At 40.4% G+C, this 26,742-nt stretch overlaps 2 protein-coding genes across 5 annotated transcripts in view; both read right to left on the bottom strand.

Moving 5' to 3' along the window:
• atxn7l1 (ataxin 7-like 1) overlaps nucleotides 1-14,849 on the bottom strand; it is a 30,741-nt gene extending 15,892 nt beyond the window's left edge. For 2 of the 3 annotated variants that reach the window (XM_065951323.1, XM_065951324.1), the window contains exons 1-4: nucleotides 8,815-8,919; nucleotides 2,135-2,250; nucleotides 1,454-1,652; nucleotides 924-1,351 (exon numbers count right to left, since the gene is read on the bottom strand). In XM_065951323.1, coding sequence (XP_065807395.1) covers nucleotides 924-1,351; nucleotides 1,454-1,652; nucleotides 2,135-2,150 — 643 coding nt within the window. In that variant the 5' untranslated portion in view covers nucleotides 2,151-2,250; nucleotides 8,815-8,919. Of the gene's footprint in view, nucleotides 1-923; nucleotides 1,352-1,453; nucleotides 1,653-2,134; nucleotides 2,251-8,814; nucleotides 8,920-14,097; nucleotides 14,176-14,611 lie in introns of those variants that run through there. The other variant, XM_020644054.3, reaches the window with a different exon arrangement.
• Nucleotides 14,850-16,278: 1,429 nt separating this feature from the next.
• On the bottom strand, nucleotides 16,279-25,721 carry sypl1 (synaptophysin-like 1). 2 transcript variants are annotated; one of them, XM_020644047.3, is made up of 6 exons: nucleotides 25,565-25,721; nucleotides 24,881-25,068; nucleotides 19,638-19,756; nucleotides 19,241-19,445; nucleotides 18,898-19,089; nucleotides 16,279-18,219 (listed from the first exon to the last, which is right to left on the bottom strand). In XM_020644047.3, exons 2-6 carry the CDS (start codon nucleotides 24,947-24,949, stop codon nucleotides 18,088-18,090), a joined length of 717 nt encoding a protein of 238 aa, XP_020499703.1. In that variant the 5' UTR covers nucleotides 24,950-25,068; nucleotides 25,565-25,721; the 3' UTR covers nucleotides 16,279-18,087. The 2 variants fall into 2 exon arrangements, with proteins under 2 accessions (XP_020499703.1, XP_020499704.1); XM_020644048.3 differs by lacking the exon at nucleotides 25,565-25,721 and adding an exon at nucleotides 25,289-25,558.
• Nucleotides 25,722-26,742: the final 1,021 nt, after the last annotated feature.

Genomic DNA, 26,742 nt, shown 5'->3' with positions numbered 1-26,742 from the left:
TATAGAGACACAGGAGGTGGGGGAAATCTCTCAAGAAGACAAGCAGCTTTTTTGGCAGCGGGGAGCTCGTGAATTACAGGGTGTAAATCAGACACTCGGCGCACAGCAAGACATCGCGCAAACAGGGAGAAAAGAAGAGAGAAATGAGGAGAGGAGGGAGAGGAAACACTGGATAGAGAGACACAACATGAAAAAGAAGAACCTGAAGCATCAATCAAAAATGTCTTTGTTGCTGTGCATGTTTTTACTTTACTTTTTTGGGATGACCATAAACTGAACTTGACAGCGCAAAGTTTAACTAATATAACAAGACGTGGAGTATAATTAAAGAAACAGAAACTGGATTTAAAAGGAATAAAGATCAGGAAATAAGATGCAGAGACAGAGAAACCAAGAGAGAAAAACCATTAAAAACGAATAAAAAGGTGACCACCAGTGTAACGCATAAAATCTCAGCACAACAGTGTCCTGTCAGGAACCTTACAACAGGGTAGAAGCTTTCCAGATGATACAAATGAATAATTGTGCTTTCGGGAGGTTGAGAGAGCATTTTTGTTTGTATGATTTTATGGGAATTCTTGAGCAAAGCTTACAAGAGTAATGTCAGGAGAAAATAAAGAAACTTGTGCCTTGTCCTGCTCAGGAATGTACTTGTGTTCTGAGCTACAAATTGATTAATCACATTCATAAACAAACCATAAAAAATGCAGGCGGGAAATGAGTGATTTATAAAATAATCTCAATCTTTTTCAAATACATTCAGACTCTTAACTAAACCCATTAGTCAATAGTATAAAAATGTGGGCACGCTCGGAAGCTCGAGGATTACGCAAGTGTCATTTGTAAAACATAACGTTTCCAGAAAACAAACTTTTCAGCCGCTAAAGGGTAAACAAGAGAAAAGTAAACATCTTACAACTCACCTGAGAGTCTTCTATGAGACTTGGAGGACGCTTTAGTCCCATTTTGCGGCTTCTTCTCCAATGGTGACAACGATGGTGACGGCAGGGCGCCGGATCGGTGTGCAGGGGAAGGGGATGGGGAGGGTTTTCTGTCCAGAGGGGAAGAAGAGGGCGTAGACGGCGGCCGCTTGTCGAGGGGAGAGCGCGCAGGACTGGGCCGCCTGTCCAGAGAAGATGGCGACGTGGTCGAGCGTGGCGTGGATGGTCCGCTGGTGCCGCGACCGTTCACAAGCTTCTCTGTGGACCGTTGTGCGGATGGGGGTGCGAGGGATGAGGGGTTGTTAGAGGATGGAGAGGGGGTGGAAGAGGAGGTGAGGCGCACATGGGACGCCGAGTTGGCTCGGTTGAGGCACGGCATCTTCTCCAGGCTTACCACTGGAAGGGAAACACTAGAGAGAAGTAGAGGGAAGTTAAAACACTGTTGCGTTTGGAGCTAAAAAGCCTTTAAAAAAAATGCTACTATTATATTAGGAAAGTAAACATGTGCCGACCATGTCTTGATCCGAGATCCCTTTGGTGGGTAGACAGCAAGTGGAGCCTTGCTGAAGCGGGAGTGAGGGTAATCTTTAGGGACCCTGAAGGCCAGCGTGTCCCCAGGACTGGGAGCCACAGCAGGGGCCACAGCAGGCGCTTTGGGCTTCATAGGGACCAGGGCACTCCGGGAGGAGACAGGGGACACGTGGCGCTTTTCTGAATCGAGTCAAGAAAGAAGCAGAGAAAAAGATGCATGACAGAATCATGAAACACTCCAACAATAAAGATCAAGCATTGCAAGGGGGTGCGACTTGGATCTGATTAGCATCCAATTAGCACCTGGTAACATGCAGTGTGGTACTTAAACAACTTTTTTTTTCTTTTTTTTTTTTTTAGTATTTGTTAGCCTGCTTAGGTGCCAGGTGGCTGTGATGTAGCACGGGAGGTACAAATCCATGCCACAACCTTTCCAAATGAAGTACTTACAAATCAATTAAGTGCTATTTTCTCTAATGAGCACCTTGCATGACTCCATCTCCAAGAGCAACAATTATCCCAACATTTTTGACCCAGATCTGATCAGAATACTGAAGTGCAAAGGATGCTGACATACAGGAAGAATTGTAGAGATAGAGATAAATCACAAGGCTGTGGGGGGGGGGAGAAAAAAGTAGGGTAGGAGTGGTGTTTACACTTACGGTTTTTGCTATGCATGTCTTTGTGGGAGAAGGGTGGGGAGGGAATGAGGGGGGATGTGGTCCGGGACTGTATGTCTCTCTCTGACTGGCTCACAGGGAAACTACACCCCAGCTACCTGAAGGAAAACAAGAGGGGTCAGAATGTCAGAAAAGCAGAGAAGTATGTGGGAAAAAACAGACTGCACACACAGTAAATTTCCAAAAATGGGTATTGGCCTCTGCTTAAAATATCTCCTTCTAGACCTGCAGAGATGCAACACATCCTGCTGGAGACAACGGGAGGGGGGCTGGCCCTGTCCTCACACCAACCAATGAACTGACACCTATGGCATCCTTTCTGGCCGGGGCATAAAAGTTAGGACGCTTCTAAGGTCCCTAAAAAAAAAAGTTAGTTACTTATCGCAATATGATAGAATCGTTTTTTGTATAAATGTATCATATTAATCACATTTAAAGTAACAGTTTCATAATACTATTGCAGTAAAGACAGTCCTCTTTGGAGTAGTACTTAGCTCTTTTCCCAGTGAGCTAGCGTAGCGTGGATATCAACAAAATGAATGCAATCTCTAGATTCATGTGAGATCAATGAAAAGTGAAATATATTTCAAAGTTTTATCTAATTCCATCGTTTATTTCAACTGCAGTAGAGTTCATATTTTGTCCCCATGTTTTTAAAGTATTTTATCGACTTTAGAATGAAAAACGACAACAGAGTGTTAAGGTAATGATGTGTAAAATGTCAGGTGTCTGAAGATTGAGCTTTGACAATGTTGAACATGTAACTTACACACACTGTTCATTTTGCAGTTGTGTGTGTGTGTGTGTGTGTGTGTGTGTGTGTGTGTGTGTGTGTGTGTGTGTGTGTGTGTGTGTGTGTGTGTGTGTGTGTGTGTGTGTGTGTGTGTGTGTGTGTGTGTGTGTGTGTGTGTGTGCACTGGCTGGGGGTTTACGAACGCAGCATCCAGCAGCAACCTGAGCTGCTATAACTTAGTGGTCGCCCTTGTGTTAAACAAACTCCTGATCAGGTAGCAGGTATGATTTTCCTTACTCAGTGAGCAAGAGAGTGATTATGTGTGTTTGTCTGTGTGCTTACCAGTGTGTAACAATGTTGTGCAAGCAGGTTAATGAGTGTAGTAGTAATCTACCAACAGCAGCCGAGGGAGACAAACGGCAGAGTGGACAGACTACTGACAAACCCTGTGTGTTTATTCAGAATGCACGAGTGCTGCTGCAGGTGATCAGGGGACAGTGTGTGTACAATGTGTGAGAGCGCATTGTTAGTGTGTGTATGAAAGAGATTAGCCGCACATGTGCAAGTAAAATAGGTCTGTGTGGGGGTAAGATACTGTCCTCATGCTGCAGGTGTGTGTTTCTCTCCATGGTAAAGGCTATAAGTAGATTGTCCGCAGGGCAGAGTGTGTACAAATCTGTGTGCGACATGTAAGAGAATACGTATATGAGCGTAAAAGTGAGAATATGGTGTGTGTGTGTGTGTGTGTGTGTGTGTGTTTGTGGCAGGTGTGTAAATAGGCCAGTGGCAGCACAGGCAGCTGTATTCAGAGTAGAAGGATCAAAGTCCAGAGGCACATTTGCAGGTATGCAGCTACAACAGCAATAACTTCACACATTGAATCACACATCAAATGGCAAGGGTTCAAACGTTCAACTCTCAGAGTATTGTACATTATAACTAGGAAAACTGTGTGTGTGTGTGTGTGTGTGTGTGTGTGTGTGTTTTTGATTTAAATATGTGCATTGGAGTGTTCTGGTATTACTGCAATATCTTATATATCCAGACTAAAATAGTATAATAATAAATCTTAACAATAAAGAAACCATACCTTTGGATATTCAGCCAAGTTGAATAATTTGGTGGGTTCAACTTAACACTTGTTTTCCCCCCTTCCTGTCCCTTTTTAATTGTTTATTTTTATTACATAAAAACAAGTTTTTAATTGAAATGCTTTATGTTCCAAAATGGAAAATATAAATAAAATGTATTATTATTATTATTATTAAAACTGTGACTTAGATAGAAAAATTACAAATGGCAAAGCAGAAGGATTATATGAAAATATAATGAAACAGTCCAGGTGATAATTGAGGAGAGAAAGAGATTTGAAACATAAAAAAAAAAAAAAAAAAATCAAAGTTATCTGGCTTTTTAAAATGATTGCATATTTTACAGTTATTCTGCCTGTAGGCACAGGTGGGCATATGCATGATTTCTGACAACTGTACAAACTCAGAATGATTATGCTCTGTAACACAGCTCATTCTGTGAGTACAGAGCCTGCTGGGAGTTAATCCCACTGATTTACAATGCAGGGATGGCTGCCCGTGCAAGGTCACCAAGGCGCTCCGACCACAAGGGCACCCTCTCTACTACGATCTCCTGCCTGTCTGTCGTTATGGCAATACTGAGAGCCCAGCTGGTAGCTGATTGGTTGCTGACTCATTATGTGGGTGGAGCTGTTGCATGATGAGGAAGCAGTGGCTTGAAGAGCTCAGCTGGGTTTGTTTACATTGAGAGGCGAGCAGAGGAGAGAGTGACGGAGAAATAGTTGGTGAGAAATAAAGAGAAACACTTGTAAACCCTTCCAGCCATTCAGGTTATGTACAAAAATGTATTTAACTACGATTTAACTAGGCTTATACTGCAAAACAAGCTTCCAACATGCAAAGATAAAACAGAGAGATTAAAGACTACATTTGCAAATGTAGTTAACAAAGCAATGGGGAGTTTTACCAGAGAGATTATTTAAGGACAACTTAACAAACATGAAACCTTACATTTTTTAGAACATTTTCTCACAAAAATGGCAATATTTACATTCTTTTTTTTTATATATATCAGATTATTACACGTAGAATAAGAATTAAACATCTACATCTACAAGATTTGGTGCTTTGAGTAGGGCTCTGAGAGATGCTTGATATTGGAGATGTCAGAAAGAGATTCCCCTAGAAGCAAGTAGGTTTTTATTTTATTTGGCTCTCTTATATAGAAGCTGTGATGATGAAAGTCCAGAAAACAAAGCAATAAATGAGAACTTAATTCAGAAATATCAAAAAGAGTATTCAGGCCTCCTTGTTTGTATTTTCCTTAGTATGTCCAGGGCTCGACATTATAATAGGCTCGCTGGCCAGGATGCTTGATTGACAGGACCGTGCCAGCCGATTGCAAGGTTATGCACGTTTTGTCCATTGGTTATGTCAAATAATTATTTTTTCACTTGTGTATTTTCAATGAAGTGTTCAGAATGTCAGTGTTATTCCTGTTAAAGTTGAATAAATGCATGTGATCCAGAGTCGAGCAGCCCGATGATGTGTTTAAGTACATAAAAGGTGAGGTCTTCCTCTGATGATATACACTTGGCTAATCTCAACAGCACAAGTGTAAAGAAGCGAAGAAAATCCCTCTCATCTACATGAGCAGCTGGCAATTTAATTGGTCAGAGCCTCAGTTAATGTCTGACACACAGCCAGGCTGCAATAACAATAACACAAGACGAGCAACATCCCCAATAAACAAAACTAAGCAGAGTCTCTGCGGTTAAGGGAATGTGAAATGTATGATGACACCACCGCCAAGACACACACACACACACACACACACACACACACACACACACACACACACACACACACACACACACACACACACACACACACACACACACACACACACACACACACACACACACACACACACACACACACACACACACACACACACACACAACAATAAACTGAGAAGCAGAAATACAGAAGTTAACAGTGAGATGAGACCAACTGAAAACAGAGGATTGTTCTTCTTTTTAACGCCTCAGAGCTCAATTAATCCACAACTACAGAGAAAGTTGCAAGGTTCGTCGAGAGAGCAAAAACACGACACTTTCATCTTGCACTTGACTTGCTCACAGAGCAGGCCACCAACAGGGAAGAGGAAACAAAGAGTGGAGAGATGAACATGTAGTTGATGGGAGAATTGGAAGGAATACACTAAAAAGATCTTTACAAAGCTTCAAAAGGCAAACAAAAACTAAAATGACATCATCAAGTCATGACTCTTCAACTCAAGGTGTTTAAGGCCTAACCAGGTCAACTTGATCAACATGGTTAAATCATACCTTCACAGGAAACATATCTGTACAACATCATGGCCTCTCCATAATACAAATGAAATGATTTCTTGGAGATTGTATGGTACGGCCGCTGCAAGCGTGAGGGATTTATTTGATATCCCACTGGGGCCACTTATGCTAAAATTATACATGCATGCTTTACACTAAGGAGATTTAAATAAACAAATTCACTAAATGGAGCAAGGTTCTGATATATCAAATGCAGTATACGCTCACCTTCTTATACACAAACATTGAATATACCCAGCATGCATCCAGTGCAGGTCCCTTGCTTAAGTTGTGAACACTCTCTCTTCTCCACATAGTAAAACTTGAGCAGCAAACTAGGCGTATATAAATCAGAGCCACTGACCCCTGAGGCAGCAAACCCTCTCCTCCCTTCTCTGTCTGTGTGAGTTTGTGCATGCATGCATTTCTGTATATGCAGGGCCTTAATGCTGATTCGATGCACTCTCGAGCATGAAAGCAGACTTCCATGTCGGATACACACACAGAGACAAACACAAGGCCATGGCAATGAATAAAAATGCTATAGTTAAGGTAGAAACCACCAGCAGCAAAAAAGTGGCGCTATGCTTTTGAGGAGGCTACAGTGACATGATGTGAATGGGCAACAATGGGAGGAAATGCATAAAACATCGCGAGCATATCTTGACAGGGTCAGTTCCTAGAGGCAATCCACTCAGCAGAGGTCAGAGGGAGCATTTTTCATGTCATGACAAAGAGTATTGGTGTACATAAGGCCCCAAATTTAACTTTGAAGTCAATGAATCACCTTTAGCAGCGAGACAGTTTGACTTTAAGGTCACTGCAATACAGTTGAAATCAGAGACATGAAAGTATAAAATAAAACAACATAAATTATTCAAACCAGAGACTTTTTTTTACTTGTCTGCAATCGACTTGGCCTGCTTGTTATCACATTTTTGCTCGAGGATCGTTTTGTTTTATCAGGGAACTCTCAGGAGATTCCCTCTCTTGATTTGTGTGCGTGTGTGAGTGTGTGAGTGTGTGTGCGTGTGTGTGCGTGTGTGTGCGTGTGTGTGTGTGCGTGCGCATTTTAGACCTGTTGTTACCCGACTCTGTGTGCGTGTCAGCAAGCAGAACCTCTGCCAACAAGAGGGGAGGGGGTGGCGGGGACCTGCAGGGGGCAGGAGTGGGGACAAAACAACAGCGCCTGCCAGGAGTCTGTGAGTGTGTGTGTGTGAGTGTGTGTGTGAGTGTGTGTGTGAGTGTGTGTGTGAGAGTGTGTGTGAGAGTGTGTGTGTGCCTCACAATACCACTGACCTCTTTCTGCTGAGAACCAGAAAGTGAGAATGTGTGTGCATGCAACTCCACCGGCCTCTCTCTCTCTCTCCTCTCGGGGAGAATAATGTCTGCGTTTGTGTGCATGTGTGCGTGCGTGCTCATTAAGTGTGACCATGTGTCTCCCCCTCCCCGCTCAAACAGACGGCTCAGGCTGGTGCACGTGCCGCCAACAGAAGGAAGTAGCAGCTCGCGGGCAGATGCGAGCACGCTCAGTAGGGCCTCAATCAAACGCAAACAAGAGGTAGACGGACAGGTTGGAGAGCCAATGAGAGATGGGATCAACAAAACACAAAATGTTTCCTTTCGATTATTTGAATAAAGCTAGGGATGCTTCTTTTGATTTTAAATTCCATAGGACTGCAGTCTCCATAGCAACAGATAATGGGTTTTAGTGATGTTAAGCATATAGGTATAAAAATCATACACAAGCTTAGCAACTTTCCTTTTGCAAATGCAGTTTCCATACACAAACAAGAAAAGGGAAGGAGAAGGATGAAAAATGTGGAACAATTGAGGTTTACAATAAAAAATAAAAATGTATATATTGATTTTTCAATTAAACAATCATCCCCTTATGTCTGCCTTTTGCATGTTGCAGCTCCTGCAGCAACATGTCTGATATGTCCTTGAGCAAGACACTTAACCTCGAATTGCTCCCACTGCTTCGTCAGCGGCGTATGAATGTGTATGAATGTGTATGAATGGGATTAGTTACTTCTGATGGTCACTTTTCATAGTATCCTCTACCATCAGTGGAGGGTATGGGTAGGTGTGACCTGCCATGTAAAAGCGAAGACTAGAAAAGCGCTATACAAGCTCAAGACCATTTACATGTGGTCCAATATCTGAATTATTTAGTGGTTTTTAGTTTATAATCTGCCTGGTGAGCATTTGCAGACACAACCAAGTGGAGTTTGTTTATGGAGGATACGTTGCAGTTAGACTATTGTTTAAAAGAGCCCTGCAGGGACAAGTTGTTTTGTTATTATTATTGTTGAATTACTTTCTCTGAATGGCTCTGTTACCATCTATGTTTATGCGTGTGTATGAGCCTGTTTGTTCTGGGCTTCTGTGTGACAACAGGAGATATACCCGGAGGAGTGTGTGTGTGTGTGAGTATGAATACTTCTGTGAAGTGTGTGACTATGCCCTGAGGGTTTTTTTTTTTTTTTTTTGAGCGGGACTGTTCCCTTGAAATTTTGTTTGCATTTGTGTGTGTCTTACCATAGTGTGTGAGGATGCCCTGAGGAGTGACCACCTGATTGCAGACATGGCAGACAACAAGACAAAAATCCTCCAGTGCAGAAAACTGGCTGTAGACGAGCATCCCTGGAAAGACATGAGGAGAAAATGTGATACAATTATTATAATGCTTATTTATTTCCAAGTTAAAATCAAAACAGAAACGTATTTTAATTCTATAAAAGTTTCATTTATCAACAAACTGTTGATCCCCTTCACCTTATGACATATTTAGCTTTAAAGTTTGAATTAAGACAAAAAAAGCAAGTAAAGCAAGACAATGAGAGCAAAAACAAAGGAACAAATGACCAGATTTTGATAGGTTGTTCTCGACATTAGCATTTAGCTTTGGAGCTTCTCAAAGCTCTGAAATTGCAGACCTGTTGAATAATGCCGGGACCCTGTCGCCAAAATGATCAGCAACACATCATAGCTAATAATACACAACAAAGAAACAGATTCAGATAAGTGTTCACTTAACAGACAGGCATAAAGAAAGAAACAGACGGACGTACAACCCTTCCAAATACACACAAAAAAAGCATGTTCTAGCCAGCATACAGCAACATTGTGCATGGATTTACAAGAGACACCCCACCCACTCAACAAAAACTGAGGATTATTAGAAATACAGAGGAAAAACAAATATGTCCAATGGAAAATGGCAATTATCTCCTCTGGCTAAGCTTTGAGAACCTAATCTTCCTGTACCCAAACAAGCTCTGCTGACAGAAATCACAGCACTTATTAGCATGGGGCTTAGCCAGAATCACTGAGGGGTGGTGGTGTGTGGATGTTGTTTTTTTTTTCTTGACAGCTAACAAGGGAGGGGGGAGGATTGGGGAATTTCTCGGAGTATATGGATGGGCGCAAAAGCATCATGACCTTGCTGGGTCATGTGGGAAGCCAAAGAGACCCTCTGTCATGCATAGCACCGATGAGGTCTGCGTGTGCTAGTTCACACAAGGTCACAGACATTTTATATAGAACGATATGTGTGAATGCGATCCGTGCCTTGAGTGTCACACTGTAAAAAGGCTCACACAGAGATGGTTTGAACACTCATGCTCACACACTCTAAGGTTGTCATTTTCATTTACTGGAATATTTTAGAGATTTCAAATCTCAGATGGAAAGGTTTTATGTCAGGCCTACTGTAAGATGCAAAGCAGATGCAGTGAAGCAGTTTGCAGTAAAGATGCTTTACACAAGTTCACCTTGTCGATACAGAGGACGAGATTATTTCTCACTAATGCTCCTTGATTTACGATACAAACGCTCAGATTCCCGTGTTTCCTGAAAAACTGCTTTTCCGCCGTAGCAAATCAACCGTAGTGTTTGGTTTTCACTGAACTGAAAATGGATCTGAGCTACATTAAAAACCAAACAAGTATTGTGTTTTTATTAATAACTTCAAAGTGTGAGCAGTTGAGAAGACTGGATCAAACTACACTACAGTTTGTGCCTGTCTTTTTTTTTCTTTTTTTTTTTTCATTTTGTCATAAACTATTAACAAAGCTAGGCAAAAAAAAAAATATCATGGGAACAATGTGTTTTCTGGCGAAGAGATAATCCCAGTGTTTACAGTAACAGAAAAGGAGTTTAGTGGGAGTAGTGAAAAAAAAAAATAAAAAAAAGGAAGGAATGCAATTTCCTCTGAATCTGCCAAGTCAAATGCAAGCTAAGTGCGTAACCTATTCCAGCCTGGATTGTGTGTGTCTCTCAAGCCAAGTTTCACAGGCAGACAAATGACTGACAGGCCAAAAAAAGAACTACAAAAACATCACTCACTAGTGAATAAGCAAATTGGGAGATACTAAACCAATACATCACCGGACACTGAGCATGTAAATCAACTCGTTGGGAGTTGTGACCTTCCTGGTGAACAAGCAGTAACTATAAACAACAGAAGAAGAGAACACACAGTTACTCAGCCCTACTCTACAAAACTGAGGTTTGGCAGGCTGTAGAGTAAAGTAATAACCGCACTGTGCCAAGGAACAAGTTTCACTGAGAGCATAAATGAACCAAGTTAGCGGAAATCTGGCCCGGTAGAAGCCATGTTTGAGTAATCGCTGTGCTACAACAGTTTCAGACGAGGGCACAGGCCACAGCAACCGCTTCAACTGAAGTTGTTTGTTTTGATCTGGCACACCAGATAATGATATGTACAGCACCAAAATGTCTGGTGGTGCATACCAGCCTTCACAGTGGATAGCTGGCAGCTAAATGTTGCAGATGCCACACTACAACTTCCAACATTTTCTACAAAATACTAAAATATCCCAGATATTTATCTCTATAACACTTATAACTAACATTGTAATCAGGTATCTTCAACATTTAAGGTCAGAGCCAAAAGTAGGTGGCAGACCTTTTTTATGCCAGTTAGCCCTTACACAAGAGTCGAAGCTGTGTTAGCAGGATGTGACAAGGAGAAACTTAACAGACAAATTGAAGCTGTTTTCGAAACAAAGTATGTGAATAATTTCACCGAGTGGTCTCAAGTTGATAAGTTAGAACAATCTCATTCCATTCTTGTATAAATAAAGAAGGAACAAAATAGTAATTGTAGACATTAAAAAGTGTCTGAAGTTATGACTTTATCACTGTTTTATATGATCTAAAAAGTGCCTTTTTCGTAGTAATAATTGATTTATTACTGTTAAACTAGTATAAACTAAGATCACAAATGATCTTTGTTTAATGCTACGCTTTAGTTAGGAGAACCTGCATGGTTTTATCTTATTATCAATTTATCAGCAGATTTGTTTGGATGAATACATTAATTTTCTTGTCTTTTAAATTGCCCCATCCACTATCACAATTGAACACTTTAAAACAAAGATATTCAGTTGTGTATAGATGAAGAAGAAGAAAATCTGTGAATCCTAACTGTCTAAATGTTTGATAAGGTGAATGTTTGACAGCTTTGCATGAAAAAAGATTATTATTTTATTTTTATTTTTATTTTTTAAATCAAAGTAGTGGAAGAATCATTATTTATTCATTTATCGTGTATTATTTATAACTCATTACTCAGCTGTTGCTTTTTTGACATACACTTTACATTGTTCCGCTTTAATGCCTCTTTTTTACACAGTCAACCTTTCGAAAGTCAATATGTCATGTATCTGTCAGCGTAAGTGCACCATTTTCTTCAACCTTATTCAAATGATGACAGCGTAATGTCGTGAGTAATTTCAGCTCAACTCATTTAAATGCAGAAAAAAAGTACCACTTTTCCTGAATGACTAATTTTAAGTAGTCTGCTAGATATCCGAGAGACTTCTCTGGTTTCAAAACCAGACGGAAGAGCTAATGAACTCCAAACAGAACTGTGCCAATGCCTGCAAAATCATCGTGGTTTTGCTCCTTTGTGTCGGATGCACATTTGGCATGGAAAAACATTCAAAGCATGCTTGCAGAAACGATGACGTTCCTGATGATCACCGTCCTGTCGTAAGTCAGTGGTAAACACACAAACAAAAGCATCGCAGCACTGCCTATTTCTAGTGAGGAGACAGCCCTCTTCAGATTCAGAAGCTCGGCTGTCATTACATCTTTGTACTCTCATATTGATTCCACGATGGCTTAATACTGGTGACTCGTGAATTCACATTGCGTTACGGCGTTACAGAAGCACGACGTGTGGAGAAACAGCAGGAGCTACACATACACACACTCCAACATGCACACACACACAGTTCTGCTCTCCCCCGCTGGCACTGCCTATCCTGTCTCGCCCTATTAATGCCCGTTACTACGTCTGAAGACAGTACAGAGGGGGAGGGGGGGGGGGGGGATCTTGTCATCCCCCAATTATGCCTCTGTGACATTCACAGTAAAGGTGAGACATCAAAGGGACGGTCTGGCGGTCTTAAAAGGGCTTATGACAGTCTAGCAGTACTACATCGTGTGTGTACGTTTCTTCTTTTTTTTTGATGTCTAAATATGAGAGAGTGAGAAAGAGACATAGATACCAATCACATGACCTCAACATCTACAAACATATGTGTGTTTGAAACATGTAACATAAAGATCTACTGTAGCTCACGACGCCTTCTGCTATGCCGAAACACACCAAACGCATAAAAGACGTGCTTCCCTGTGTGTTCATGAGGCTCTTGCGAGTGAGCTTGCATATCACTCTCAGCAGGCCTCGGTGTCAAGTTGCCAACAGATCAGCAATTCTGGGAACACCGCTCAGGTTTGGCTCTGAGAGAGGAAGATGAGGCATGTGAGTGAGTAAGTGTGTGTGTATGTGTAGGAGGTGGGGGTGGTATTTGACCAGGGAGAGTGAGAAGAGTTTCCCCGGCTGCTTGTGTGCATCAGTGTGTATTCCTACGAGGGCTGCAGTATGCTAAAACTTTCAGGGATGACTCAAGAATGTTAGTGTGCAGCGCGTGCTCCTGTGGGTATATACAGTATGTACGTGGTGAGGTGTGGAGGAACTCCTCCATTTCTTTCTCCTGGGGACAGTGGGGAAGGTACCCACTCGCTGCTCGGGGGCACCCCCTAACTCCCGACACACACACACATCACGTTAACTGTGTTGTACAAAAGAGCAAATGCCAAAGACAGTATTTCTACTATAACAATCGTAGCCCCGAAAACACCTTGAAGTTGTGACAATGTGTAGCTAAATTGATCACACACTCCTCACCAAAACAGACAACTCTTACGGCTTTCTGCTGATTAATGTAGGCTTTTACAGGTCAAGTTCATTTGTAAGTAACATATCCATAATTTATGAAAAGTACAGTTTGTCTTATACTTATCCTAAAACACATTTGAGTCCTTGTTTACTAGCTACATGCATTAATGTGACATTTCATAACACTGTATGACACAGGTAGAGGTGAAATTATTGGTAAGCCTGGGCATAATCAAAAATGATTTTTTCTTTAACATATATATGAATGATGTTGCATTCAAAAAAAAATTAAATAAAAAAGTGTTTGAAAGCCAAACACTCTGTTAAAGGATTAATTAATGATTAGTCATTGATACACATTCGTAATGCAGATATAGGCTGCACACATCACAGGTAAGGCCTACTGCTGTTTCCCATTGAAGTTGAAATTTAAAAAAAAAAAAAAAAATTAAATGTTTTTTTGTTTTACTTAAAAACACAAACAGAAACATCCTTTTTTAAGAGGTTGGATTGGGGAAACACAATCTCCTCCACGATACAGCAGAAACTGTTCAATAAAACCATAACAAACCATGAATGTGTACGTGACAACAGTGAAACTTCCTTACCTTCCTTGCCGAGCTTCGCAGCTTCACCGGGGCAGTAAAGCTCTTCGTCGCTGTTATCCAAAGGCGAGTCTGCTGCGTCTGAACAAACACAACGAGCCACTTACAAAAACACGCAGGAGAGCAATCACAACAAAACTTTGGGGCCATGCGCGGAGCCACGCTGGTCCGAGGGCTGGCTATCACTTTAGCATTTAGCTTGTTAGCGCCCGAGCTTGCCTCAAAGCGAGTGAAGCTGTCAAAGCTAACAAACTTACAGCTGGACAGTTGAGGGCAACATGACGACACGCGTCAAATGGACAAACTCTGCACGGTAGCGCTTAGCTTTTCTCACCGTTAAACCAACCCATTAATTTTGCATTTCGTAGTAACATATGTGACAGTTACTTTGCTGCGCTTTGACAGACCCCTGCATGGTGGAGGGGCTTACTCAACTCAATCACAGACAGTTGTTGGACCACGCACTTCCCGACACTTTGCCAGCAAAAACAACACCGCGACCGACGTGCGAACTTACTGTCAACAAAACGTAATTTAGTGGCACTGACGAAGGAAGACCAAGGCTCGCAAAGGAAGGTATCCACACTTGGTATTTGGCGATCCAGTGTCGCCATTGCTCTTCCTTCTTGTTGCTTTTGCTGAGAGCCGTTTTTTCCCTCTCTCTCCTTCGCACGCAGCAGGCGAAAAAACGAAAGAACGAGATATGGTGACGTCGCTCTCGGGTTGGCTTCGGCTCGGTTCGGCATCTGCCGGAGGCTTTTGAGAGCGACGAGCGATAGAGAGGGAGCTGCTGTCGAGTTCAAAAGTTCAATGTTTATAGGCCGAAGCCTTTGGACATACACGTTTACTTACATTTGGCAGGTTTCTCACTGTTGGATGCTAACATTAATTAGTATTTGTAAGATATTACATCTAGTTGGAGAGGAGTAAAACACATAACATTGCCAATACATGCTTAGACTATTATTAGGCTTCATATAGGCTACATTTAGATTGCATCAAAAAGAGGGGAGGGGGTTTTGAAGTTTGAGGTTACAGTTGTTGTCTCCAATTAGAGAAAATACAACTAGAATATTATCTTTAATAGAGATTTAGAGTTCAAAAGAGAGAATAAAATGATGGGGGTCTGGCAAAAGCACGACATAATTTCAAAGGATAACCTTCATATTTATTGACTTTATTAAAACATGTTGTCAACTGGGTATTTTGTAAATATAGTTATTGTAAGGATTAAGGGTGGAGATTTCAGACACAAGACCTTACTTATGTACCATGTGAGTTCATATCACTGAGATCCTTCATTGGTTTGTCTGTTTAGATTGTTTGTCTGCATACAGCTGCGCCTTGTTTAAAATTGTACCTAACAATTTATTTTGTATTGTTTGACTTCACTGAGGGCCTTTAGGTGTCTAAATCCATTGCTTTGTGCAAGTCAGGTCCAATGGAAGGCTAAACAGCAAATACATCCATAGAAAGACTTGTTTTGGCTACTTAGTTTTAAACTTCAAGAGTAACAGATAACGTTTATTTTTAACGATGCATTTGAAATGTACCTAAGGCAATCTGTCTGAATTGAAAGAAGTTGTCCCAAGATATTTGTTTTTTTAGGTGGCCCAGTAGGTCAGGCTAATGGCACTACATTGACCTCTTGTGGCTGAAAACAGAAACTGCATTTTTAAACTTTAAAACTTGAAATCCATCTCTCCACATCTATTACTACCACTTGTATTCTAACAGAGGAGATCACAGGATGTCCTGTAAAGTCTCCTGTTTCAGCTGAATTATATGGGGACACTGGAGGAGTTGTATTCTTAAATGAGGGCAAAAAAAGTAAGTTTTCATCAAATTAGGTATAATCTTGTGCAAACAGCTCAAACAAAATAATAACACGTAGTTGAATGAATTCCCTTTTGTCTTTCCATCAGATTCTCGGGCACACTTCTGTTTTTTCCATGTCTTTCAAACTCTCACATACAAAGCATTACCACAGAATGATCTGACGTCACAGGACAGAAAGGAACAGCACATATCAGTGAGAGTGGTAATTTTCTGTACCTTCAAGGGTCATCATAACAGCTTCAGGTCACAGTAGCTTCAACCTCTTCAAATGGATCCATTGTGTCTGAGCTGCAAACAAACGTATAATTCTGCAGAACTGTTCCAGACAATTCAAACACATGTATGGTCACTTGAGAGGTTCTTGAAAAAAATCCTTCATTTTATTGAAAAAACAGACAAAAACAAAGGTACTGTACATGGAACTTGTGCTTGTCACAGAGAGAATATATGTCACTCTGGCAGGTTTAATGCATAGAGATCATTGACAAAGCTATAGCTAAAGTTGGATGAAGATTACAAGAGTGAAAAGGCATAACCAGTATAGTCGTTTCAAATGGTTTCATCCAACGTGCATTTGTATATATATCAAAAGGCAGTGGACAAAAAAATAACAATTTAAATCAGAAATTCCTGCAAACAATCATCAACACACACTGAAGATATAAAAAAAAAAAGGAGTTTAAGAACGCAGCACCAGCCATCTGTCTCGGGAAGGTCTGAAAAACACATTAGAAAATCATAAAACAAGATGGACTGTTTTGACCACAACAAATAATAGAGATATATGACATCATCATAAAAATGTAAAAACAAAAAAGTATGTCAGTTTAACAGTGAAAACAAGAAATAAAGGAATTTAGAGGGAGTCGCCTCTAATCCCAAATGATGACTAAAGCAATCTGTAAAAAAAAAACTTCAACTGGTACATGTAGAGACTAAATAATCACTTTGGATGCAGACAGAGCAAGGTTTTCCTGAAATACTTCTCGCTCAAGTCCTCTTCAAAAATGTACACTCTTAAAGCCCAATAAAGCATACTAAGCAACGAACAAGTGCAGCGTGCATGTCACTATAAGAACTTCCTACAAAACATGTGCAAACTGTCTTCATGATATTTTGGTTGCAGACCATATTACATCCATCTCCATGCGTATGGATGGACCTTGCGAAGGGCAATCTGTGCAGGATAAAGACTTTCAAACGGATTGATCAGATCAGTGTACTTCATAAAAAGAGTGAACACTTTTGTGTAGACATTGCAGTACCTGCCAGAAACCACTAGCTGGCAAGTGGGCTAACTGCAAGCGAGAGATCGAATGACTCCCTCACTCAAACGTATGAATATCTTAGTGGTAACTCGTTTATAACACATTACATTTCCTGATGTAGTAGTATGGCATAGAGTATTCCATTTCATATTGCACTACAGACAAACAGTCAATGGTACCATGTCAGCATCATACATAGTAATGCTGCAGATTTAAACCTTTTGGTTGGTTTGATGTCATAGACAGAGAGTTTAACGTACCTTACATTCATCAGAAGGGCCATGTTGTAAATCAAAAAGAAACCCAGCCAGTTACCTTAAATTGAACTATAGAGTATTAAGGATGTTTTTCTCATTCACCCACAATTCACAATTCTGAGTTTTAAAAATTTGCATAAATATTTGGTCATTTTCTGTGCAAGTTTCTGCTTAATTAAGGACAAGAAGCCACTTCAGAAGGCACTTTAAAATGAGTTCATATACTATTTCTTTACACTGATGTTGCTATAAGAAATTAAAAAATGTAAAAAAAAAAACAATTGTTAAGACACTTACTCCTCTATGGGCTTCCTATTACTGCAGGGACCTTCAGCCTTATGAAGGAAATCTTTTGGGAAATTTAACTTGCGTTTAGAACTATTCTTAGTTCATGTGCGCCATACAGGTGTAAGGAATGATGCAACATTTTGAGGTCCGTTTTTTTTAAACTGACCGTATATCAATTTATCCTTCATTTGGATTATTACTCACATGTTGTCATACTGTCAGTGTATGTGCATGTGCTCAAATTGTTGGTCCCTGTGCTTTGTGTGGAGTGCACAAGTTGATATCTGCAGTATGATTATTAGCATGTGACTGTGTGTTTGTGTTCTTGTTTTTTTTTTATGTTAGATGGTTACAGGGACATGTTGCCTTCCAGGTCCGGGAGGAGAGGAGAATTTCTGGGAGTGCCAACGAGTCTCCTTGTAGACAAACCAGGCGTTGAATGCCCACACAAACATGTTTAGGTAGCCAAATACCTGAAAAGATACAAAGAGCAGAAAGAAATTATGGATTAACAAGTTCTGGAAACACTAGTGATAAAGGATTCAAGTCTTGATTGTCTTTGTGCAAAATAACAAATCAGCGAAGCATCTCTCTGAGTTACAATAGTGTAATAAATTAAACAAATTAGACACAGATTTGTAAATAAATCTGTAACTTATGACCGGAGACAGGAGTCTGTAGCGGATCTAGCTTATTGTCTTGAGAGAAGGCAGCTATAGAGCAAGGGGGGGGGGGGGGGGGGGAGTCTGTGCTGCATGGGCGAGCTCAAAGCCGCTCTGTGTCCTTGCCTGGGGTCATCTTGGCTCTTGGAGTCAAAGTTTTTTTATAGTGACACATTCAAACTAAACAACATCTTGCTGTAAGATTTGCAAGATCTGTAAGATTGGTCACAAGCCCTTTCCGGTCACACTTTTGTTCATTACAATAAATTTGATTGGGATTGGGACCCAGATGACATTGAGCACACAAGTGTCTGAACATCAAAGAGTTATTGCTGAGAGGCTCATGACTATGAGTCAGGCTACGTCATGTGATTTAAAAGCATAAAACAAATCAAAAAGCTGAAGGAGCGTTGTCCCTTGGGCACGAATAGGCTGACATCGCTGTAACTGAGACCAAACTCTTCTCAATTGTCTGTTCTTTCTTCTCACCACAGAAATGTTGAGCGTCCGCATGTTGGCGTACTCCGTGACCTCACAGGTGATGCTGCTTTCCTTGCAGAGATCCAGTGTGGCACTGAGGCCTTCAGTGTCCGTAGCATACTTTACATTCTGCAATCCTTTCGCCCAGGCAGACGAGCTCACAAGCCACAGGAAGACCAGAATTGCTGTGACAACAAAATCCTGGAAGCAATGAGGGACACCACATCAGCTCAGCAGAACAGACGCTACAAATGTCTAATTTTCAGCAAACAACAAGTCCTTGTGTATAATCTCATCATTTCCACAGCTTGAGTTGTCTGACTGAAAGCTGAGCAGCAAGGTGAATACTCACAAGAATGGGCCCAAATTCAGAGTTCTTGTAAACATGCATGTAGCCTAGATACACCAACAGAGCCACCATGCTGTGCAGGAAGCAGATGATGGCGATGGCCACAAAGAACTCCGCCGAGGACGTCGAGTCTCCAACCATGTGTGTCAACGTGACAGAGTGGTTGCAGACAGTGGTGTTGCCCTCAATGAGCGGGACTTGGCTCAACCTGTGCGACATTAAAAGAGATTAAAATCACTATGACTGTGTTCAGATGACTATTCACTCAATATGATTTTTCTATTCCAAGCATTATCCATCTTTTCTGGTGATCTTTTTGCAACATATTACACAACTTTCGGTGACAGTAAACATCTTTGCAAGACGATGAAAAATCCCTACCATGTATTCTTATTCTTACCTGAATGGGTAGTGGAAATTTGCGTTGAGAGTTTCATTTCTGCCATCACCACATAACACTGTTAGGATGTTCTTCCCTGAGAATCCACCGCAGCTTCCAAATGCAAACACCGCAGTGAGCTGTTCATGTGGACACAAGAGAGAGAAGCAAGATGGTTGAGAATGACGTTAGCAAATCAAGAAAGTTAAAGGGACTGGGTATTTGTTCAAGACCATTGTGACATTTTGCTGTGGTTTTTGCTACTTACAAAAATCAATATCCAAACTAACTCCTCCTACGGTCTTCATACAGTCTACAGAAATTCTGTATGCATAATGAAAATACCTTTAAAGGGGACATATTATGAAAAATCCACTTTTACAGTGTTTTTGAACATATATTTGGGTAACCTGAGTGTCTACCAACACACAAAATGTGAAATAAACCCTTTTTTGTAGTCTTACAACACAGAGAAAAGTGCTCCGTTTCAAACTTGCTCAATCTGTGATGTCACGAGCTGGATTCTGGTAAAAAAAAAATCCCCTCCTCTCCCCTCCCCTCCCCTCCCCTGGTATCTCCACCCATGGACTTTATCCCCAGCCTAGAACAAAACTTTTACGCAGGTCTGCCATTTTTATTCTTGCTACAGAGGAGTGATGTCTACTGGGAAAACTCAGGGGGGGGGAAAACTCATTACATTTAAAGAGACACACACACCAAAACGGAGCGTTCTGAGAGAGCTCGTTTATACAGGGTCACAAACCTCCTCTGGTGCTTGATTCATGTTATAGTTTGACCAAAGCACAGCCCAGAGGTTTCATTTAGACCACAGGAGACTGTTTGAAAAGGTGGAAAGGGGGTATAATATGTCCTCTTTAAGATGAAAGCTGTTGAAAGCTTGAGTTGTTCTGTCTGAGCGTTTGGCAATTGTGACGCCCAATTAAAGCATTTCACCATTTAAAAAGAAAGTGATTTTAACACTTATATGCAATGTCTAATCTGCCCCAAAGAGAGAACAACAGATGGCCAGCATTTTTACAGCAACAGACAGCCAAAATGAGACTCACTACTCAACTATTTTCACCAGACCAGCTTTTCTTTATTCTTTGCTTTTGTCATAGAAATAGCTGATCTAAACAAGCCATCTAGTTACCAGAATACAAAGAAAAGCAAGAAATGTCTTTTTTAGGAAACGATTTGGCATCCTTTCCACTGATAAAATGGCTATCTGATACAATACAATGAAATGTGGCTTACATGGCCGCGCTAATGCTGCTATTCAGCTCTTGAATTCTTTCTTGCAGAGGCAGAAAGCATCTGATTCAGTGTGTAGGCCATGTGACACTAATACTCTCCTTAAAACCAACACATACTGAATTCTTTTAGTCAGGGTGGCTGGCACTAGGCTTAACCCTCGAACTGCAGCAGGCCAAACAATGATCATATAATTTGTAGGTATTGAGGTCATTTAGACTTCAATGCTTAACTTTATGGGTTATGCTGAACTGGCATTGCCATGTGCACTGTGGATGACAATACACTGCAGAGGAGGGTTTTGTTCTACTTGACATTTTACGTATCAGTTTTTTTACACATTTATGCACTTAACATGCATTACTTTATGGCACAGTCTGTCATCACACATCTTTACTGAAGCTCTCAGTTCAACAGACAGCAGTGTTCAACATGAATTCAAAGATTTATTCTGTGTTTATATTGGCTACAGGGGCAAGTGTTTTACAAGTAAACCAATGCTACATACCACCGCATTTACAGCCGTAACTAATTTACCGTTTCCAATCCCTGTAATGGTATTAAACAAATTTAACATCTGAGTATAACGCTTATCAAAGAGCAAGGGCCTTCAGTCACAAGTCAGACATCTTTCAACTTTTTATCTTTGTGGGTTGGAGACTGTAGAGCTAACTGGTCTTTAGCTCAGCTGTTGGCTGTCTTGGTATGAAGGAATTTGAAAAACAAATGTATCTTGTCCTTCATTTGTTACGGTGTTTAACCTCTTCACACAACACTGAGCTAATTTTGCAAAATAAGCTGATTTGGTAAACATGCTAGCAAACATTAGCTTGTTTGTTTGCTGGTGGCCATGCAGGCTACGTTAGCATTAATTTGAAGAAGTTTTTTATGCCACTTGATGAACTTCGGTCAAAATATGTATTGTCACTTTAGCTCTATTTTGCGCTTAACCAACTCTTGAGAGAAATCATCGGCAATGCTTTAGCAGCTAAGTGCTACACGAGAGTCACATGCAGGCTGCTAACATGTCCTGCCTGTTTATTGGCAATAAGCAGGTAGTTTCCAGTGTTGTTTTGAGAGCTCAGCACTGAAAACCTTCTTTTTTTTTTTTTTTTTGCCTGCAGCACAAATGAGAACTGTGAGATTAAACTGAAACTGTTGTGTTGTGTTGTGGGCTTGGCAACCAAAGCATTTAGCCAAAAGGCACTCAAATGATCGAAAGAGTTGAGGGAAACGGGTGCATTGGATTACATCAGTATGAGTTTGACACATAGCCATTTAATCCTCTGTTCATTCAAATTATTGCATACAGCAGACGGGGCATCATCATTGACAGAAAATATATAAAACGTAGATTTTCTGGAAAACAAATTGAAAAAAAAACAGAATATTTAAAAGACAAAAGTTGAACTAAAATCCTGCTTAACTTGCAAAACCATATCACATCCTAAAAAAATGCTTAAAACAGGCCAACTCAACTTTTATCCTTTAGCTTCACACCACAAGACCCACACACATAATGTACTTTGCATCTAGTTACACTCCCACACACACCTCGAGGCCTCTCTCCAGATGTGTCTCCAGATGTCACTGACTGCCACTTCCTGTTTTTCTGGCTGCACACACCAATGTCAGCTATACTTTTCTCATATTTTTGTTTCACTGACCGTGTAACTCTCCCACACGGAGGTCAAGGAGTCACTGAATTGACTTTTGTAACAGCCAGCTGGAACCAATCATTTTTATTATTGTATTTATGTTCACATTTTTAATCAAAGCATCAATTCTTCCGGGTAGTTTGTCTCGTTTCCAATTTTCGTCGCTTAATCCTTATTTGACACAACAGGTGATGCCTTTCTCCAAACCTGGTGCCAATACAAACTACTCTGAACACAAAGCAGTATCTTACCAGTCCTTCATTTATTTTTATGGGGCATCCAAGACATCTGCATTCCCTCTGTACCAATTTATAGACATACCAGAGACAGCCAAACGAAGCTACAGGCAGTCTACAACTCCGAGACAAGCTGTGAGATAGCATAATAGATTTTGCAACATTAAACCACCCAAAACGTGAATTTAAAGTTCATTTACAGGTTCTCATAGAAAAGAAAATGTTGCTTCCATTGCCTCTTACACTCACACTCCAGAAAGAGATGATCAATTTTATCATCATTATTCAATATGTCGAGTGAGTGTGTGGCAGCCTTGGAGCATTTGTTATTCCGTAACCCACTTCCTGTTTACTACTCCATGGATGATAATATCTATGGAGGTATGAGCATAGAGGAAAAACATGAAACATGTAAACTGGTTTTGGAAGATGGAAAAAACTGTTGCATTGCTTTTAAACAAGATGACAGACTCGATGCCATTCAATTCATGACAGCAGGAGTAGTGGGCCTAAAAACCTATTAACTTCTGTGACCTGAAAGTCGAAACGTTCAGTATATTTGAACTGTTATGTTAATTAAAAGTAGAAAGTCGAAGGAGCATGCATGCAAAAATTTAAATGAAGGGGCTGCAACGTACAACTATTTCCACTATGGATTTATATACAGTATATGTATAAAAAATATTGTTTCTTTTACAGAGCAGTATAATAATAAATGTACTAAAAATGCATTGTCTACAATATACATTGAATTTGTCACAGGTACTTTAAAAACTGAAATACAGTACTTTCTTACAAATGTTAAATGTCAGAACTAATTAGAATTGTTATTTCTGACATTTAACTTAACGGTAAACTGCATTCTGTTTTCAGTTCTAATGTCCAGCCTGAAACACAGCACTTTAATGCATGTGCTCATGCAAACCAGGGTGTTAAATATGTCTCACGTTTTCTTCTGTATAAGAGCATGTTCATCTTCAATATGGTGGGAAAGCTGCTAAAGTAGATGTAGGTTTTCTTTTTCTGGAAAATAATGTGATAACATAAGAAGAAAACTAGGTTTGTTCAGCTATCACCTTAGTTTTCTGATGTTTAAAACCTTTGAGCCTACTTAATGGTATCCTGTAATGCTGTCTCAGCAAACAGCATATATTGGAACATAGGACATTAGAAGCATTACATGTTATATATAAAATATTGCCAAATGTATCATCCAGACCCCTGTAAATAACAAAATACGTCGGGTTGAATTAGGCGAACACAATGAACCACACACACACACACACTCACATGGAGTCAGATGACTGGGTGTTACTGCTGCTTCCTAACTCTCTGTGTGTGTGTGTGTGTGTGTGTGTGTGTGTGTGTGTGTGTTTTTTGAGAAAATAGAACAGCTGAGAGAAACTGTAGTTGAGCCAGATTCCTTCTGACCCAGTTATGTAGAGAAAAACTCATTACTGGACCTTCCTTGAGAAAGTCTCTGAGTGTTTCCAATCTGTTAACCTCCTGGCTGCACAGTTATCCAGAGTTAAATTATTACAGAGCGGTGAATTAATCCCCAACTGTTTGCCTCTGAAGGGCATGCAAAGAGCAAAATGATGCAAATGCAGTGAGCTGTACTTATTTGAGTTTCCTTTCCTGAGTTTCCATAGCCGAACAAGGTTCATTCAAACTTTTTAACTAGTCAATATTGAATAATTTAAAGAAAAATATCATTTATTAACATTTAGGCCATATATTTGGATCCAAGCTGGATTCTTCATGCTTGATAAACCCTTCCAGAGTTTAGATTTGAAGGTTTATTAAACAAATGACATGTATAAATCTTGTTCAGTCTTCTAAAGTGCAAAACATCAAAGCTGCATGTAGAGAGAAAAGTTGGTATTTGCATTCTAAGGTCATGTTTACGTGGTTTATAAATATTAATGTCATATACATTCTTATCAAACTAAAACCCTAAACAAATGAAGGGTACTTCAGGGATTTTTCTCAAGAGTGCAGGGAAAAGGGAAAACCCAAGGACTGAACCTCCCTGTCCTCTGGGTATCTCTCTCTTTCCCTGTCTCTCTCCCACAAGCACTAACACACAAATGAAGTATATCTGCATCCAACTTACCCACTCCACTAGTTTGACGAAGCCGAGGGGCTCCTTCAGCGGTGAGAAGTTCAGCCGAAATCCGGTCATAATGGCTGTGCTTCTGACCCAAAATCTTGATCCAGTTGTTTCTTAAATGTGGATGTTGGACCAACAGGGAGAAAAAGGGGGGAGTACTTTCACTGAATGACGTGGTTTGGCTGCCGACGCTGCAAAAAATGACCAGCAAATGTGATCCAAAGTCAGTTTCACGTCACAAATTTGCGCTGAAGCAAATGAACCAAAATACACACATGTAAATGATACAATTCAAGTTACTGCTGTTCCACAATTAAGCATTTCAGGAACGTTTAAGAAAGTCATGGGGAAAAAAAAAACTATTAGTTTAGGTTGATATCTTTTGCAGTGTAGCTTGAAAAAAACGAGTACCTAGCGCTCCGCTCAGTGATGCGCAAAATACGCAACAGATATGGAGAATAAAAAGCGTAAAGGGTGCCAGATTACGCGCACAATTTTCTTAAAATGGGTAGAGGGATTAGAGGTGAAAAAAGCGCATCCGACAGCTTCCAAAATGTCGAAAGATAACTTTGGTTCCCTTGTAATGGATGGAACCACGGAAAAAAACAACAACTTAAAACTATCGAACGATAAATGCGATCAAACAAATCGGAAACAAATTCAGATATATGCAGCTCAATCGTTCACCATATGAACACGTATGCAGAGTAACTCCAGGAAACTTCCAAGACAAAGTAATATTCCGAGAACCGAGAAGCATCAAAAGCGTCCAGCTGCGTTTTCATTGGACCCATCCGCCAGAGGACGCGGGCGTCCAGCCTCCTCCTTGCTGAGTTTGCAGATCCTGCGTTAACGCCTCTCCGGTGCTGACTGGGTCATATGACTCTCAGATCAAAACCACAGACTCTTGAAAAGTATTTCAACCAAGACCAGGGCAACCTCTCGGGGACCAAATGCAACTGGTGGACTCAAATTAAGTAGAAGTAGAAGAGGAACACTCTCTTGTTTTAAAATCAGTCAGAATTGCTCTGTACATTAAGTAACTCCATCAGATGTCTGACCAGTCATCAATATTTAGGAGTTCAAAGGATTTGATCAAATAGAAAAGACTTGCAAATGCATTGTTGTTTGAAAGCAGTCCTGTCTTATGTTTTACACACATTTTGTTTTTAGCATGCATAGAAAGTTTTCATTAAATTCAATAACCTGGATATCTCATTCTGGTAATTAGAACATAGGCTACATTTATGTTTATGGTTTGAATATTTCTGAGAAATTACCAAGATGTTTTCAGAAAAGGGATCATGAATTTTACTGCATGCTATGAGAAATAAAACCATTTGAGCCCTGATTAGACAGATCCTTTCAGGAAAATGCTTTTTGGTTGCATAGCTCTTGACCAATTCATCTACCTCTTCCCATGGAACATATATTAAGAAGAAAATCACAGGCTGATGAAATAACGTGTTACCTTACCCTCCTTAGAGTTTTACTTTGCAGTTCTTTTTTTAAAGATGTATTTTGGGGCTTTTTGTGCCTTTATTGGAGAGATAGGGCAGTGGATAGAGCTGGAAATCAGGGAGAGAGAGAGAGAGTGAGGATTTGGATTTGAAACCTGGGCCGCCCACTTGGAGGACTATAGCCTCCGTACATGGGGCGCGCACACTAACCACTGCACCACTAGCGCCCCATACTTTGGAGCTCTTAAACATGTCTTTAGTAAAGATCAAACTGACGGATTTCCAGAAGTTGTGTGACTGGAACACCAATGGAAAGTGTATTTTGTTTGGATTTTATCAATGAAAACAATTCAAATTGATGTACATTTTTCACAGCACTTCAAAATCTTGTGAGACTCTTCGGGG

Source organism: Labrus bergylta, chromosome 23 (genome assembly GCF_963930695.1).
Source record: "Labrus bergylta chromosome 23, fLabBer1.1, whole genome shotgun sequence".
Lineage (NCBI taxonomy): Eukaryota > Metazoa > Chordata > Actinopteri > Labriformes > Labridae > Labrus > Labrus bergylta.
The sequence above is the reverse complement of the archived record's forward strand: the minus strand, read 5'-3'. Positions and strand labels throughout refer to the sequence as shown.

Coding starts and splice junctions, on each gene's coding strand:
- sypl1 (XM_020644047.3), bottom strand. CDS start 24,949: ATGACCGGATTTCGGCTGAACTTCTCACCGCTGAAGGAGCCCCTCGGC. Junction 19,446..19,637: donor AATTTCCACTACCCATTCAG/GTAAGAATAAGA, acceptor AATGTCGCACAG/GTTGAGCCAAGTCCCGCTCA. Junction 19,090..19,240: donor CTGAATTTGGGCCCATTCTT/GTGAGTATTCAC, acceptor CATTGCTTCCAG/GATTTTGTTGTCACAGCAAT.